This window comes from Pseudopodoces humilis, chromosome 3, assembly GCF_049639895.1.
Source record: "Pseudopodoces humilis isolate 2021_Gansu_Grassland_sample_001 chromosome 3, ASM4963989v1, whole genome shotgun sequence".
Classification (NCBI taxonomy): domain Eukaryota; kingdom Metazoa; phylum Chordata; class Aves; order Passeriformes; family Paridae; genus Pseudopodoces; species Pseudopodoces humilis.
In genome coordinates, this window is record NC_142202.1 from 16,281,072 (window position 1) to 16,298,366 (window position 17,295).

General features: G+C 43.7%; 1 protein-coding gene across 4 annotated transcripts in view; it reads right to left on the minus strand.

Moving 5' to 3' along the window:
* The window catches only part of STUM (stum, mechanosensory transduction mediator homolog), a 45,095-nt gene extending 35,738 nt beyond the window's left edge, over positions 1 to 9,357 (minus strand). For 3 of the 4 annotated variants that reach the window (XR_015772243.1, XR_015772242.1, XM_088053388.1), the window contains exon 1: positions 9,150 to 9,357. Coding sequence is in view for 2 of the 4 variants with exons in the window: in XM_088053388.1 (XP_087909514.1) it covers positions 9,150 to 9,339 (190 nt within the window). In the remaining 2 variants the exon portion in view is untranslated. Of the gene's footprint in view, positions 1 to 8,338; positions 8,709 to 9,149 lie in introns of those variants that run through there. The other variant, XM_088053389.1, reaches the window with a different exon arrangement.
* Between the last annotated feature and the right edge of the window lie 7,938 nt (positions 9,358 to 17,295).

Sequence of the window (17,295 nt, forward strand, 5' to 3'; positions counted from 1 at the left end):
AAAAAAATCTAATTTAGAGGGAATATAAATATATATAACTTGATCCATGATCTTTATTTTTTCTTACTATAATGAACTTGTCCTGACCACTCCCAGTGAGAGGTCTGACTCTCTGGGCCTCTCTGCATTGTCATTTCTGTGGTGCCAAGTTGCCATCTCCTTTCCCCACACAGCATAGCAAATACAATGTTGGATAGTCACATCCAAAATATGATGTTTATGGAAATCAAATTGTCATGGCAACAGAAGAGGTCTTGCAAGTATTTTAAAAATAGCAGATTAACAAAACAAATTTATGAAATCTAAAATCCATTCTTTTATGAATGCTCTTAAACAGATTCAACAAATGGTTTTCTGCCTACAGGAGGCTTTCCTTTAATGCCATGATCTCATTTCACCATAGTGACATATGTAATAGGTATGCATGCAAATACATATTTGAAACTTAAACCAGTGAAACTGTTTCAGCTGGACAGTGTCATACTAATGTGATCATTAAGCTTATTTCAGGTAAAATATTTTCACAAAAACATCATGATTCATACTTCACGAAATTACTGAAGTTTTTAATATAGTGAACTTGTGGCTCATTATAGTCTGTTTTTTAGTCTACAATAAATCTCAGTTCTTCAAAGGTTTATTAACACTAACACTTAGTAAAAATACACACTTTTTTAAAACAGCATTCTTATTTGGTCCACTTGAATTTTTTTCCCCAACACAACCACAAGATTAATTTGATCATTTAGCCCTTTTGCCTTCTTTACAAACTTTTTTGTGTTTTAACTAAAACAAAATTATTATCCACAAGCTCAATGCATTTTTAAGTTTTGTGTGAATATTCACCAGTGCTAGTGGCCAGCTGAGAATTCAGCCCAGATAAACAACAACCTGGTGAGAGGCTGGATAATGATCTGTCACGTTTAAATTCACATTCCCAAAGATGACCTTGGTCCCCTGCACAATTCCTTGTATAAGCACTATTTCTGAAGCTGGAAAGGTAGTAAAGGATGAACCCCTGTAGAGAATGTGATTATGTTTCCAAGAGCTCCTCTATTGATTGTATTCCCCATTTCCTCTAACAAGATTTGACCATGATCCACTCCAGGCATATCCTTTGGGTATGTTTATACTGAGATTTTTAATTTAAGTTAGTATATTGCCCATCAGTTTTCATCAACCACCTAATTTATACTTACTGTATTTCATGATGCTATGCTCAAAGATGTGGATGTCCATGGTTTTGTCTAATATGGAAGCATTGTAAATTAGTTAGTAATGTATCCTCTTTTTTTAAATTTAAAAGCTCAGTATAATATTACCATTTCCCAGTGCTGAAAAATCATGACTCAGATTCTCCAAAACTGAGAATTAAAAAAAAAAAAAGGCAATTCATTCTTTCTTCCCACAGCCTCCTTTTTTTTTTTTTTTTTTCACTTTTGAGACAGGATCATTATCTTCAAGTCCTGCTCCACAGCCGTAAGAGTTACATTTTTTCCTTTCCTGCAAGTAAAGATTCTCATCTAATCAAGGGCCTCAGGGGACAAGGTTCTAAAGACACACCAAATATTGTGTGATTCGGGGTGGCATTGCTAGGCCTTTTGAGGAGCTGTCAAGTAGTTAGAGAAAATTTGCTTGGTCTGTAACTCCTTTGGAATGGAAACACTGAGTTTGAACTGCCTTCATTACAAAGTCTGCATTGCTGAAGGAAGGAGGGTTGAGAGCAGCTTCTAAGTGGTAAGATGGAGAGAGAACAAACTGTGGAAATTAGCATTTTAAATCAAATATTCGCATTCTGCCCATTTATTTTTTCCTTGACTCTACACAGAATGAAACCTAAGTTTATAACATCAAAAATCAACAAGTGAAATATAACTAGATAGAATGGCATGTGATTTTTTTTTTTCAAGTTCTTACAGCATTTTCATTTTGGGCCTCCCTAGACAACATAAATGCTCAAAAACCCTGGGAAGGGGAAGAGGGATTAACTTCTTCCTTTAATGAAAAAACTCCTTATCTTCAGCAGAACGAGGAAAAGTCAGGTTTCACATTCCTGCAGTCTCTAAAGCAAGGTCAATGACACAAACTTTTCTTACTGGTGTGAGGCTGGGCCCTAAGCCTGTCAGTGTTTAAAAGCCATTTGAACAATGGCTGTAATAATATGCTTCAACTTAGTCAGCCCTGAACTGGGCAGGCAGCTGGACAAGATGATAATTGTAAGTCCCTTCCAAATGAAATCATCTATTCTGTTTTGTCTTTGACCAGCATCTTTGCAGAGGGCTACATCCACGTTTGTGTTCATCCACTGTGGTGCTGCCACTGTGTCACTTTAAAGTTGTAAAGTTCTACAGTGAAGGCAAGTCCTAAGACAGGAGAAAGGATGTTATATGTCAGATTCATTTTACCTTATCACAAACCTTAGGACTATTTTAGAATCCCTTTACCTTCCAATCATTTGTTTCTCCACAAAATTCAAAACAGGATGCACTAAAATTCACCTTTGTGGCAGACACTGCCAGCTGCAGGTATATTTGTGTTCAGGGTCCTGCACACAGTTTCATTGGTAAAGAAGAGCCTGAGGAACCTGGCTTCTGCTTCCTGATCCTCTCTTTATGATCCTGAACAGTTCAGAAACTCTCAAAGTTCTTTTCATGGTGGGGAGATTAAATGGCAGTGAGCTGCTGCAGGCAATGGTGTTTTATCAGGCTTTGTAAATCTCTCCAACTCCCACTGATTCGGAGCAGGAGAAAATTCACTTCCTTCCTGCTATCCAGACTAGGAAAAATTCACCTATCAAAAGCACTCTTCTCATCCCAGTTACTTTTATCTTCAAATACTTTCACTCATTTTCTCCCTTGCTGCAAGAAATTTCAGTTCTTTTGCCTTCTCACTGAACCTTTGCAAAGATTCTTTTCTCCTGTACTTTGTTGTACTTTTCTCCTTCTGGACTCCTTCTCTGTTCCTCTCCACATCGCACTCTTCATCTGGAACAGCATTCTATCCACCTTAAAATTCAGCTGGTTTACTTGGCCATTTAACAGCTCTTCTCTGCTGTCTGCTCCCACCTTCACTTTTAATCTTCAAGTACATCTGTGCAAACTGCATTAAATGACAAACAAGATTACAAGATGCTGAGCAAACCCTGTCTCCTTGTGTGTTCATTAAGTAATGAATACCTCCAGAGAGCTGCTTCAACAACAGCACTGAACAAAAACCACTGCACAAAAACGTCCCTGGCCATTTATTTTGTCTTCTATTTTGGTGAAAACAGAAGGCATGAGGGAGGAGGAGAAACTTGTTTGCATTTTAGCTGGCCTGGCACGGACAGCAATTCAAAGGCTGCAGCAATGGCTTAGTGCACAGCTTGACAGCGAAATGAACCAAAAAGTCATTTTAAATGCAAGTAGAGCTCAACAGCTGACTTCTACCAACTGTAGCAAGTGAGGAGCAAAAACTAACCAAAGGACAGAAACAGTTCTAAATATTTGGACTGTGACTTGAAGGTGTGGTCACGAACAAGGCACTGGAGAGCTTTTGCCATGTGTGCCCATAACTGCAAGGAATGGCATGGGAGGAGGATGAGTATGACAGCACATACACATGTGACCATCATGGCTGGGCAGACAAATTCAAGGAAAGAACCCAGTGTTACACTCAGGAACAGGAAGAAGAGGAATATATGAAGTATTCAGGAGAGTACAGGCAAAGCAGAAAGCACTTTCTGCCTAAAATACAGCAAAGTGTGCCATTCAACACTGGATTAAACTGAGGGGCCACATCAGGTCCCTCAGCAGATAAAACACCTTTTTTTCTTTTTATTTCTGACCAGATGCACTAGGTGGAGTTGTCTCAATCAAGGAGCTACAAAGTTGAAACACTTCAGCATTTATTCAGATCACTAATTACCTGTAAACCTCTTGTGAGTTTTCCAGGATTGATCATCATTCGAAGTGGTCCAGACACTTCATGGAACAAAAATATTCCAGACTACCCAGTGGTGGTAAGATTGTGGAATGACTGTTCAATACCATCTGCCAGGTAAGTTATGATACAATAAGATTTCTCACTTAAATCTGTGTTATAAAAAGAAAATAAATGAGGAGTTTAATGGCCTTCTACATACCGAAAAGAGCAAAGACCTGCAGGTGCAGAAGCCTCAGATTCAGCTGTTCTTGTGCCAAACTTTACCTCACTGTGAGGATAATCTATAGCTGATACCACTGGTACCAGTAATGGAGCAGTAAAACCGGGATGCACACATTTTATTGCAGGTCTCATTTCCCACCTTGCACAAGCACAAATCACCATAAAGAACTTCTTGACCTTTTCAGTGGAAAATACAACCCCTGTCAGAGTGAAGCCTACTGGCAATAGGTTGGTTTTAATTATGCTTCCATGAAGAAACAGCTTGTTTCTGCACACTACCAGCATCACAGGCTGAAAGGCAATGTTAGCTAAAAAACTGCAGCAGTAAAGTTCACAAACACGAATTCACACAAACACTCTAGAAACCCTTTGTTTTCCACAAATGAGTTTATAAATCACACAGATTCGTTGGTTTGCATGTTAAAAAGGAAAAAAAAAAGATTAAGCGATCATAAATACCAAAGGGAGTTGGAGATTTTAAAGCACATATGTGTGAAACCCCAAATTTCTTTTTTGCACTGTTTGCTCTACCATAGATAAGAAAATGTGTTTTTTCCTTTAAATTCTTTGTTTCAATAATGAAGGCAACGGATGTTTGCTTGAGGCATCTATTTACCATTTCAACCAAAAAAAATAAAATAGGTACTGGCAATTTTATGCAGATCTTATCCCTTCAACTTTATTGAGTGTTGTAGCCTGTACTTCTATTCAGCTCTTTGGAGGGCTCATTCTGCTCAGGAGAGCCTTGCTTTCTACTGAGAAGATTCTTGGCTTCTATAAATCAAATATTAAAGCCACATTCACACAGCTGAAGGTGCAGTGCTTGAACTCTCTCAAGACTGAATAAACAGATGGCAGAAGACTCGTGATACGGAGCTGACACACCCAGGAACAGGAGCTCTGCACTGTGGAACCGTGGAAGAGAGAAGTTCAGTGGGCTGGGAGCCACCCCTCCTTTCTGTCGCTGCTGTGAGAGGCTGTCACTCCTGAACTCCTCCACGGGCTATTTCGTGGCACAGGGGTGGCTGCTCTCCTATCCCGCACTAAAATCATTTTATGCTACGGATTTCAATTACTCCCTGCACAAAAACAGCATGCACGTACAACGCAGGCTGTGGTCCAAAAGTCCACCCCCTTCCCGACAGGAGGGATTAATCTCGGAAAATTTCTCAGACTTTCAGATAATTTCACTCACTTCTCACATTTCCCTTAAATCCCCCCCCTTCGTTTACCCCCTCCCACACACGTGATGTCGAGAGAAGGAAGAGCAGAGAGGAAGGAGGGCAAGATTCCCATGTATCAGCTCCGGGAGTGACAAGGAGCCGGATCCTCTCCCACGCTGACTGGCACACGGCAGCTCCGGGAGAACAGTCTGCCAGCCCAAGGGCTCGGCCAGCGCTCTCCCATCTGCAGCGCTGCGGGCAGGGGGCTCCGCTCGCTCCTGCCCAGCCCCAGAGCCCCTCCCTCCGCTGAAGCCGCGTCCCCCGCTCCCCTGAGCTCCCCTGAGCTCCCCTGAGCTCCCCGGAGCTCCCCGGAGCTCATGGCTCATCCGGCCCTCATGCCTCAGGGATGCTGCACAAAGCCCCAGGCAGAGCAGAGCTCCGGAGCCCGCAGCGCTGCTGGCCACGGCACGGTGACTCCTCCCTCTTCTTCCTGCCCACTCTTTCAGGAACCTGAGCTTGGGACACCTTCATTCCAGCTCAGCCCTGCAGCCCCGAGAGACACACGTGAGAAAGACGCCACTGGAACATGGAAAAACTGATCCAGGACATTTCCAAGTGGTCGCGGCTGTCAGAGCGAATGGAAGGAATGTGTCGTTTCAAGGCTGTTCGGCAAAACGGATTAAAGTAGATGGGCTAATCAAGATGTTTTTACACTGCATTTGGTCTGAATTTTAAGTTTTGGCAAGGTGAAAGTTAACATATCCCCTGGTATGAAAAAATTCCTATAAACTACATCTCTTGTAAAGTGTGGAATGAGTAGTTAAAACCCAGTTTACAATGCGTCTTAAAACCTGCAGTTCTAGGTTATTACATAAAACTCTGAAAATTAACCAACTGAAAATAATAAACTGACTGTAAACAAAAAGAAAGTGTTACCTCTCCTGTCCAAATAGAGTACTACTGCAAAACATAAAAAGCACCAAGGGAAAATAAACTAGATATTTAAAATTCTTATATTTCACCCTTACAGGTGTCTTCTATATCAGAGGAAAGATAATTTAACTGAAAAACAGAGGTTTTCAGATGGTGAGAGAATACCCAAGGATTTGGAAGCCGGCATCAGAGTGTAATTTCTATTTGGATATCACTGCTCTGAGGCACAGGGCACTAATGAAATACACAGTGCACCAGTCTCCAAGCAGGGGAAAACTTGATTTATTCAATGTTGCCCATTTGCTTGTCTGCTCTGGTGGTCTCTGACCCTTCTTTGCAATTGCACTGCAGAGTCTACACAGAAATGACAACTACATGCAAAAGAGATGAAGGATGAATTTAGGGACTGAGAAATAGAGGACTTCCATTAACACCTAAACACAGTCACACTCTCCAACTAAGCAGGCAGAAATATAACAGTGAGCCTGTGAAACAGCATTTTAACATGTTATCAATCTGGACTACAAGAATTGGTGGGAATTTTGCCATTTACATCGCAGGGAACAGACTCACATCCTTGATGTGAATACTTCACACGACTGCAAATCTTCTCTATTTTACAAGTGTTGCTCAGCATATTGAGATGGCTGAAGTGCACAAATGACACAAAATCTCTTTTTACCTTGAACATTCCTGCCAGTGGATTCGTAATCCTCCTGTTTCCCCTCATGTGTGGGCTATGTGATACATGACAGGATATGGCTGAGATTGTAAATAGCTGTATTCTAGTCAGGTGTGTCATCTCAGACTAAGTTTTCTCTCAAAATGCATGTGATATTAGCAGCTTCATTAACAGAATCATTCATTTATATACAAACTAAATGTCATGCTTTGCATACTGAGCTTGGGATGCATCTCCAAAACACTGCATTTTGCCAGGCTGTGGGGATGCCACAGGGAAGGATTCCTTTACATTTGTAGTTTGTTTGGTTTGCTACTTTTGCAACAGGGTACCAGGACAAGCAGTGGCACAGCCAGCCGGATCGTACCACTGAAATTAGTGCATCAAAGGGCCAAAAAATTTAAAAGAAGCCCTTCACCTGTTATAAAAAAAGCAAATAGAATTAAAAATAGAATTAAAAACCATTCCATGCTGGTCCGGCCTGTGAGTGGTTGCACAACGAACACAGCTGCACAGTCCGGATTCAACTCCCGAGCTTTCAACCAGCACGGACTGGGAGCCGTGAATATTCCCAGTGTTCAGGAAGGTAGTGCTGTCTGCTGTCCTTCCTTAGGCACCTTCTGTACAAGGGAAGGCACAACACTGGGTACCCCCACAGACATACAGCAGCACCCAGAGAAGAACTCCGGGCAGAGAACCACACATCAAGCCAATTTCAACATGGGGATGGCTTATGGGGATCTCTCCTACTGGGATGAAGGGAGAACACTGAGGTGTTTTCTAGTGTGCTTTGTGAAGTGTCAGATAATTTGGATAAGGAAAAGGGCGTGGTAAGAGAAGCTTTATCCTTATATATCTACGGTGAAGATGTGGCGTCTTCAATGCCAACAGAAAACACTCGCATTGAAAACTCTGGTTTTGAACTTCTCTCTCCAAAGTGGGAAACTAAGCCTCAGGAAACCTGAAGCCCCATGACAGAACTCAACTCTGTTGAGTTTGATTCATCGCTCAAGGTTCTTCAGGTGGCTGCACACAAGGAATATGCAAACAATACACCCGAGCATAATGGACTGCATCTGGAAGCACACATTCACTCCACAGGAAAACTCAGAGGTACTTCAAAAGGTGCAAGTTTTCCTCTGGAATACATCCACAGGTTCAGAGCAAGCATGCTGGAATAGAAATGGCTTCTACGTGTTGCACACACTATCCCACCCACACTTGGGTAGTACTTTAATCAGAACTTTAAGAATTTCGGATTTGTTAAAGAGTTAAGCCACCTAAAGCACATGAAGGAATTAAAGGCAGGCAGTAGCTCTTTAAAAGCAGGGCTAGGTGGAGGATACTCCCATATCACAAGGAAGGCTTGTGTGGTGGCCACAGTAGCAGAAACAGCAGCCAGAAACGGACTATGAGAGACCTGAGGTATGCATTAATGAGTTATGGATTATTTTGTTTGGGTTTGGTTTTTTATTAATGTGGTTATTTTGCTTTCAGCTAGAACGTTGTATTTAGCTTGGTATTCCAGGGGCTTTTGTAGTGTTCAAACTCTAAGCTCCTCTTGCAGTAAGCAGTTCCTAATTCAAGTGGAGGAAAAGGAAATACAGAAAGGGTGCAGCCACATCATAGGGACCTGAGCACAGTAGAGACTTTATGCTGAGAAACGGTGAATCTCCAGCTTCTCTGGAAAACGGTTCTGACCTTTTCCAGGGGTCTCCTTAGAAAACCCAGGACGATGGGCTCTGGAAGGTCGTCTCTGAAAGCTAGCGAGTGATGCACCGTGACTGAAATACAGTTCGCGAGAGCCCGAACAGCTGAATCCCTTCGACACCGCGCGATCCCCGCCCGGCGATAGCGGAGGGGTGGGAAGGAGCGGGGGATGCTCCGTCCCCGGGGCTGGGGACGGGCCGTGCCCGGCCGAGCGGGACAGGCGGCTGTCCCAGCCCCGGTCCCCGCTGCCATCCCAGGGGAACGCGACCCTCGCTCGCTGCACCCTGTGGATCCCTGGGGACCCCGCAGGGCGCTGCCCCGGCTCCCGACGCCAAACTTTGCGGAGGGGCTCCCGCCTCCCTCCGTTCCTCCATCCCTCCCCGCGGTGCCGTCGGGGAAAGTTGCCTCGGCGGCAGCGGGGTCCGGGCGCCCCCGCCGGGGAGAAGCAGCCGCAGGTGGGGAGAGGGACCCCGAGCCCCGCCGCCTTCCCTCGCTCCCTCCCGCAGCATCCTTACCCAGCCCCGGCACGAAGGTGTTGAGGAAGAGGCAGATGACGGCCACGGGGAAGGGCATGTAGGGGATGGCGGCGCGCAGGGGGCCCTTCTTCCCCCGGACCTGCACCACCACCCCGCTGGAAGGGGCCGTGCCGCCCCGGCCGGGCTCCGCGGCCGCCGCGCTCTCGCCGTCTTTGGGCGAGGGCTCCATGACCGTGTCCCGGCGGGATCGCAGCTCCCGCCGCCGAGCGCGCTCCCGCCGCCAGGCGCGGCCCCGCCTGCGCCGGCCCCTCCCCGCCCTCCGCCCGCCCCTCGCGGGGCTGGATCCCGCCTGCATCCCGGCTTTGCCCGAGCCCCTCGGAGTGCTGCCCGAGCCGCAGGAGCCCGGGGCCGTGCGCCCCTCGCCTCGTCCCGCCTGGGCAGCCAGAGACAGGGCAAGGCGCTGTCCCGCTCCCCCGCTGGAACGGGGGAAAGAACTCCTTAAGGGGGAGCGCAGAAGCGGTGGGAGATCATGCCCTGTGCGCCCTTAAAAGCAGAAGGTGTAAGAAAAGGTGTAGCTTAGACCCACACGCGCTTATTGTCCGAAAAGCCCCGCGGTAAGGAGGAAGAGGGAGGGGACCACAAGAATTGGAAGGCAAAGAAAACTATGTCCCTGGAGAGCTAATCGCAGCTTGGTGTGAAAATGTCTTCGTTCCTCGGCGCCGAGGCCAAACGTGGCTTTGTTGGGCTGCACAGAATTCAGTGGGTGAAATGGGAACAAAACTTGAGCGTGTCTAGGTGAAAAAAAAAAAAACCCACAGTAATCGTCCCTGCAGATGGGATTCGGCAGAGAAAACGGGGAAAATATTAAAGGCATTAATCCTGATATAAAATGTACGTGTGACACGTATACAGGACCCTGCCATGAAAGAGAGGATAGTCTGTGTCTTACTGTGCATTTTAAAGCTGCGGTTTTGCCAAAAAATTCCTGCTAGGAATCTAGATTACAAGAGAAACCTTGAACTACTTTACGCCACTTGAATACCGCCTGACAAACGTGTTATTCAACAGTTTAATTGATTGGAATACAAATTAGCACAACGAAAAGGCTGGGTAAAATAAACGAGGGAAATGCAGAATCTTCTTCCTAGGTTACATTATTTTATTTTTCTAATAACTGGGCTTGAAACCAAAAAAACTTAGACAACCCATGTAAATTCTCTCATCTTTAACAACAGGTTTTCTTTGCTTATCTTCTTATTCCTTTATGTTCTTTGCTTGTCTTTTGGCTTGTCTTCTGAGTGCATTTCATACAAAAAATCTTCTGGCTGTTTTTGATTAAGCAGGTAGGACTATTTTTGTTTAAACACAAAGTTTAGATATGTTTCTGAAATATATGAACTAATCTGGCTTTTTGAAGAGGGTTTTTTGGTTTGGTTTTGTTTTTTGGGGGGTTTTTGCTTTGGATTTTTATTTTGGTTGGTTTTTTTAAATGGTGATATTTATTTCCATCAAAATAGTTCATGATAGCCTAGACCCTGTATTGCCTGGACACAAAGCTATTGGAGAGCTGCACTTTCTCGTGGAAAGATCTGATGTAACTGATATGGACTCTAGATTTCTCTGCTGGCTGATCAAACCACAGTCAGATGAGAAATCCTTATGGTATGAATATGGATTAATTAGACCCTGCACAAAGCAGAATCCAAGTTGGAACACAATCAATGACTTGCAGTGACATAATTCTCTACAGGTTCTGGAAATAGTGTGTGGGTGAGCCCACACTACCTACAGTAAAAGCAAGCAAAAGGCCATTGTGAGAGTAGCCCAAACAGAAAATCAAAGACGGAGATTAATTAAAACAATATTTTGTCAGGAATACATAATAACAAGTTGACTTTTATGGAACATGTCCTTGGAATATCTCAAAGCCTGTGACAAATGTGAGCTAGTTCATTTACTCCTCCAAGAGTAGCAGTATGTAAGACTTCCTCTACCCACTATTAGAATGCCACCCCTCCTTGACTGAACCACATCATTAATTTTGCACTGCCGGTGCTCGTGGAAATTCTGGGGCGCCTCAGGCAGAAGTTATGACTGCCTCTCGAGGAGATTAAGGATACCACCGTGTAACAAGTTGTGACATTCCCAAGCTTTTCTAAACAAGCAAGTTGGTGGCAACGTCACTGTGCTGAGGCTGCGGCTCGCTCCCCGAGTGGTGCGTGACAGCCGTGCAAAGCATCTCGTGCTGAGCAGCCGCCTGCTGCAGGCTTCACTCTGGCTCAGGAGACAGGATGCTGTGCTGGAGAGCTTCAACCAGGAAAGGCAGGCATCCATGGAAAGGTATGCTGGGACCTACACAAGGAAATGGAGCCCAGGGCTGAATTGTATTTTTTTTAAATGAAATTAAGGTTATCGTTTATAAAAAGCAGTGATATTTGTGTGTACTAAGAATACTCAGATTTGCTCAGATTTGATCTTTTAAAATGTTCATTTAATTTCTCAGTGTGAAAACAGCTCACAGAACTGCTATATATATATGTATATAAAGTTATTTTTCTGCATTTGAGACAAATTTTTTTTTTTAAAAAAAAACAACGAACAAACCCAACCTGAATTGAAAGTGGTGTTTCAGACCATGGAACTCCCCTGGCACACCAGTATAGCACCAGTATTTTGACACACCCGGCTGGGAGCACATCCTAGCCCAGACTTCTCTCTGGAAAAGTGCTCCAGGATGCACTGTAAGGCTGAAGACAAATAATCCTGCTGTGTCAAGGGCAGGCACCAGGGAAGCTGAGATAGCTGCATGTCCTGGGTGTCTGGTGAAAGAGTAGGTGGTGCTGGCCCAGGTGACAACAAGGACATCCTGCAGATGGTTGGGCCTTCCACACCCTTGTAGTCCTTAAAACCAGAGGAGTCTGGCCTCTGACTTCCTCTAGTCTTGCAAAGAGTAGAGTGTAGTCGTTGTGTAGCTGTCTGCTCCTTGATAAGCAGGCGTGGCCAGAGAACCTGTGTGTGAAATAGCCTTGTCTCAGTGCTGGCCAGGCTTGAGCTGGACTTTCTGGCTGATAGTGGTAGCCTTATTGCCAGGGCTTTGAGGTGTGTTGCTTTGCATGGGGGTGCTGCTGTGGGAAGTAGATGCTGGGGCTTTCATCACTATCCCGAGAATTTCATATCCATCAGGCCTGAGGGACCCCAGCGTGTGGCTCATGGCCACCAAGCACCCAGTCAGAGGAGAATAATATCCTAGCTGAGAGCAGGAGAAGGGATTTGTTATGGTCACTGGCTGACTTTCAAGGAGCTGTCATAGGAGATTTTATGATGGGAGTTTTTCCCTTTGTTTTCCACAGTCTAAATAAGCTGTATGTCAAACATCTTCCAGGTATGGACATTTTGAGCTGTTCACTAAGTGATGAGGGAAGTGTTGTCAGGCCAAAGGGAACTTAAGATCAAATAGTTGTATTAATTTACCCTGCAGCTGTAGAATGACCTTTCCTTTTTTTCCTGCTTGCTCTAGTATTCATGATGCTCTTGTGGAGAACAAGTTGTTCAGTGGAGAACTGGAGATCCTGCAAAAGGAAGGGATGGAGCTTCTCTGTTAGAGTGCTCTGAGGACTGGGCACACCACAGGCTGCCTCTGACTTTGGAAAGGGAGAAAAAAACTCCTGCAAACTGAATGAATACCAATGATATATCTACAGCAACCAGGGGTTCATCTATTTTAAATACACCCCACTCCAGAGCTTGGGCTCTTTCCAAAGCAGCCTTGCAAGTGTGTTAAGAGATACAAAAATAGATGCAAACACAAATCATTAGAAGTGTTATTAACAAAGACAGCAGGGAGCCAAGCAGAGCTGCTGCTCACTAACAATCCCTGAGGGACAGGAGGAGCCCTGCAGTCTGCACTCCAGAACACCAGAGTAAACCCAGCGTGGCTCCACACACTACGACTGGAAAGTTAGGCTCAAGGAGTACAGAGCTCTGCTAACAGAAATGATCAATTAATTTTGTTCATGTGCAGGAGGTTAGAGTTATGACTGCCACTAGAAAATCTGTCTTACCAGCTGAAATTGGGGCTGGCACAGCCCTGTGTGCTCACAGAGACAAATGTTCCTCTGTGCAGAGGAATGACTTATTTAAGTGCCACTTGTGGCCCATGTCAGAACGCAGTCTTGCGTCTGTCGTGATACTGAGACCTCATAAATTGCTTTTGTCTGACAAATGTCAGACAGTCATATGAGGCTGGGTTTGTGACTCAGTGAGCTTTTCCTGGTGCAAATGAGAGCTACACTCATTGCTGACATAGTACATGGGTATATCCTGTACACACAAGACTTCCTACTAGGTTTTTTTTTAAAAAAAAGGATTATTTGTGTCCAATCTGGTGGAAATCCCGCATTCATTCCACTGGGAACAATAGTAGCCTCATATTTATTAATTATTCTTCTGTTCCATGAGTGTCAAAACAACAGGAAATCTTAGTTTCCACAAATTTCTATTAGCTTAAGTCTTAAGACTTTTAATATTGGCATTTACAGATATGTCCTGCTATGTCTTGAAAACATGTGATGATACCAAGATCACCAATAAATGCTTAGGACTGCAGAACAAATCTGTTCCCCTGGCTCCTGTCTTCCTTCCCAGGCTTCAGTTAAAGCATCATCCCTTCATCCTTACAGCCTGTGCAAAATTAATTGCAGTAATTTCTAGGAAACATGAGTATCTCGTCACAAGAGCTTTCATGTTTTAATGCATGTAGCTGGTTTTCTCTCTTCTCAGCTCAGTGTTCATGCAGTTGTTCTTCCTCCAAACAGCTTTGGACTGCTGCATGTTGCCCCATGTGTCTGTGCAAGGCACTGTAACATCCCCTAAATTCACCCAGTGTGAGCTGTGTTGCTCAGAGAGGGAAAATCCACAGTAAGGAAATTCTCTCAACAGAGAAACTGGGAAAATAGTCAAGAAAATCTGTACTTATCATAACAATGACCAGGTAGCTGAGGAAAGAGGACAGGCACTAGAGAAACATTCTGGACAGGCCCAAGGCAATTCTGCAAGCACAAACATTCCCTTACCTGGTTCTGAGTCATTTATGCTTGCCCTGAAAGTAGAGCAGATACCCCAGTCCCTAGATTGTCTTCCTGCATTCAGAGTTTTCCAAGAAATGTGAGATATGAATGAAAATCTGGAGCTCAATCTATTGATTATTGCATCACAGCTTTGGATTTGGGTCTGTCTGCAGTTCAGTTGTGGGTTGCTGTTTAAAATTAATATGACTTAAGCTTAATGCCAGTCTTCATTTGTCCAAATGATTTGGAAACACGTCTAGAATGATCTCTAGAGATTCAGAGATTGATTCTGGAGTTTACCTGTGATTGTTATGGGTTAACAAAGATGTTAACCTTTACTGAAATCATCAGTAGTGTCAGGCAGCTGCATCATGTAAGATAAAGAAAACAACCTGACTAGAATAAATTTCTACCCTGCTTGTCCACTGACACCAACTGCTTGTCCAGTGGAAGTCCTTTGCTCTGAATTGTATCTGGCTGATAATTTTCTGCCATTGAAATAATGTTTTTTGTCTTTATCTTTCTTTTGTTCTTCCCTGTCATTAAGTCTTTTGGGTGGGAATGGACAAAAATTATAAAATTTAGAGGCATATCTTAATTTATCTTCACTCACAAAAATCTATAAGAAAGAAAAGGAAGTCCTTGCTCTATTAATTCTATGCTACCTGTATTTATTCCCCTCATTTCTCTTCTGTCATTGAAATAAACATACTTAGAAAAACCATCAGGAAGGCTCTAAGCACATCAGGAGCACTATAAACACCAGCTGCCAATGTCACGGGGGGTGATCTTGTGGCACTGGTCATTTGTTTTGCTGCAGATTATTTTTTTAAGAGTCTTGAATGTCTCTATTCCCATTTGAGCTTATGGAGACTGTCTTACACTATTGAAAAGTTCCCTTTTCTTCTTTTTCTTGATGCAACCTCACTACCCCCTTTTACAGCACCTTTCTCTGTGAAACTTTCTAGCCTGCAGTGTAACATAACACTTTGTTACTGATTTAGCAATCTGTGCACTTCCATCATATTCTTTGATCTGAGCAATCCTCCCCAACATGAACTAATTACTGATCACAGGCATTATGTGATGCTCCTGGGAATTGAATTTTTGTAAGTATGGACAGTACAAAGTTTCTATGTGTTAGCTCTTGTGACATTTAGTACTTTGGATCATTCAGTTCTCTCATACCATGGGTCAGTAGATCAGTTACCATGCTTGGAAATGCCCAAGGCTTTCTGGCTTAAAATGTTTGTGTTTTCTAAGTTTATTCCTACACCTCACAAAATACAGTCTCCTTTTTCCCCCCACTTCTTTTCTGCTGAGGGGAATCTCATTGTCAAACACAGTGTCTCCACATGCTGATCCATTTTTCTCTTTCATCCTTGTCCTATAGCTTTTGGTACCAGCCTTATTCCAACACAGCCAAATTGCTGCTCAAGGCTGAGATGACGCCCTGTTCCTTCAAGAACTTTTAGCCTCACCCAAAAAAATCCAGTTTCCTTACACAGCTATGTAAGTTCTGTGTTGCAGCCGGTGGAGAGGCAGCTTCTTCAATCTTCCAGGAATGATCAAGTCTGCTTAAGATGAGCATCTGTTTCTGTGGTTAAGTTTAGGAGAAACGTGTAGGGAAAATTAGGTATCTTCATCCATTTGGCATCCTTCCTGATTTTCCCTCTTTGGAGGACAAGCATCTAATGGTTTAGTAGTCTTCATTCAAAGTAGAACCAAGCATCTGTGCATTTGGTTTCCTGAGTGAGTATATTTTGCCAGAGACTATAATTTAAAAGCTGAGTGCTGTTACCATCGTGCTCTCATCCTGGCACCTCTGAAGGACATAGGAAGGATTCAAATGCCTAAAATAAATCACAGCAGAACTGCAGGTGATAGAGAAATACTACTACTCATAGAGGAGCACTAATGAGCAGCAGGAGGCAACTGAAATTATGTGACAGGGAAATAATTTGTAATGTAATGAAGCACCTTTAAATTTAGGCGCCTGAAAGATTAAACAATCCTGAAAGGTAAGTGGGAATGGATTACCCAGTGGATTTAGTGGCTTTAGGATATCACAACTTAAGGCAGTGTTTGGACAGATGAGATTGCCTTCATTTTACACTTGGATTGACCCCCTTAAGGTCATTCTTGGACATGTTTTCTAGTAGGAATGTGAGATGAGATGAAATGGGAGCTTTTTGCAAGCAGTCTGTTTTCTCTCGGATTAAGTCTGAGCAAATGATTTTCTGTGGCTTGAGAAGTACAGCAGTCTATCAGGTAAACTACTGCAAAGCTGTCACGCTCTGCCTTAAGTGAAATCGCTCCTTGGATCAAATTTTTTGCCTCTTTTATAGTATGTTTTACTTCTGAGTAAAAGCTAGTTCAGACAGGATTAAATGTTATGTATTGTAAGACATCCCTTTCAGAAAGCTGAGAAATAGAAAAGCATATGCTGCTCCCCTTTCTTGGGATTTGCTTGAATCGTGGTGGTGACAGAGGCTGGTTTACCAGCACACATAAATTTTGATCCTGGGGAAAGATATCCATCTATTTGACAGCTGTGAGGAATCTAATTTACCAACACGGGAACAGTGGAAAAGAGTTCTCTTCTTTGTACTGTTCTACCTCTTATCTGGAGGGACCGATAACAAAAATTAGTTAAAGGTCCAGAAGAGTGGGTCATTCAGTCTTTGTTTCTCTGCTGCAGTTGCCCATAACTTTGTGGTCTTAGTTGGATGGAAATCAGCAGCTCTTGTGACACAGTCACATCGGATGGGGTGTAAGCACTGCTGGATAGCTCAGTCGTTTCCAGCGGGATGGGGACTGTCATGCATGAAATAGAAGATGTTTTATGTTCTCTAAAGCACGGCTGCCTGGGCTCTGGTCCATGCTGAAGGTTTTGTCCAGCCCTTTGTGGGACAGCAGTAGGTCTCTGCTCTGTTCCAAGGTGTAGTTCTCATCAGCAGGAGTTCAGACAGACGAAAGGTTTTGCCTGAGGAATGTTTTCTTGAGATCACAAATGCTCAGTGATGTGTATAAGGAATGGGGAACGTGGAGAAGATGCCAAGAACAGCCATCCAGTGGGGATGGGACTCAGTGAGAAAGCATCCTGTGATCCAAAGGGG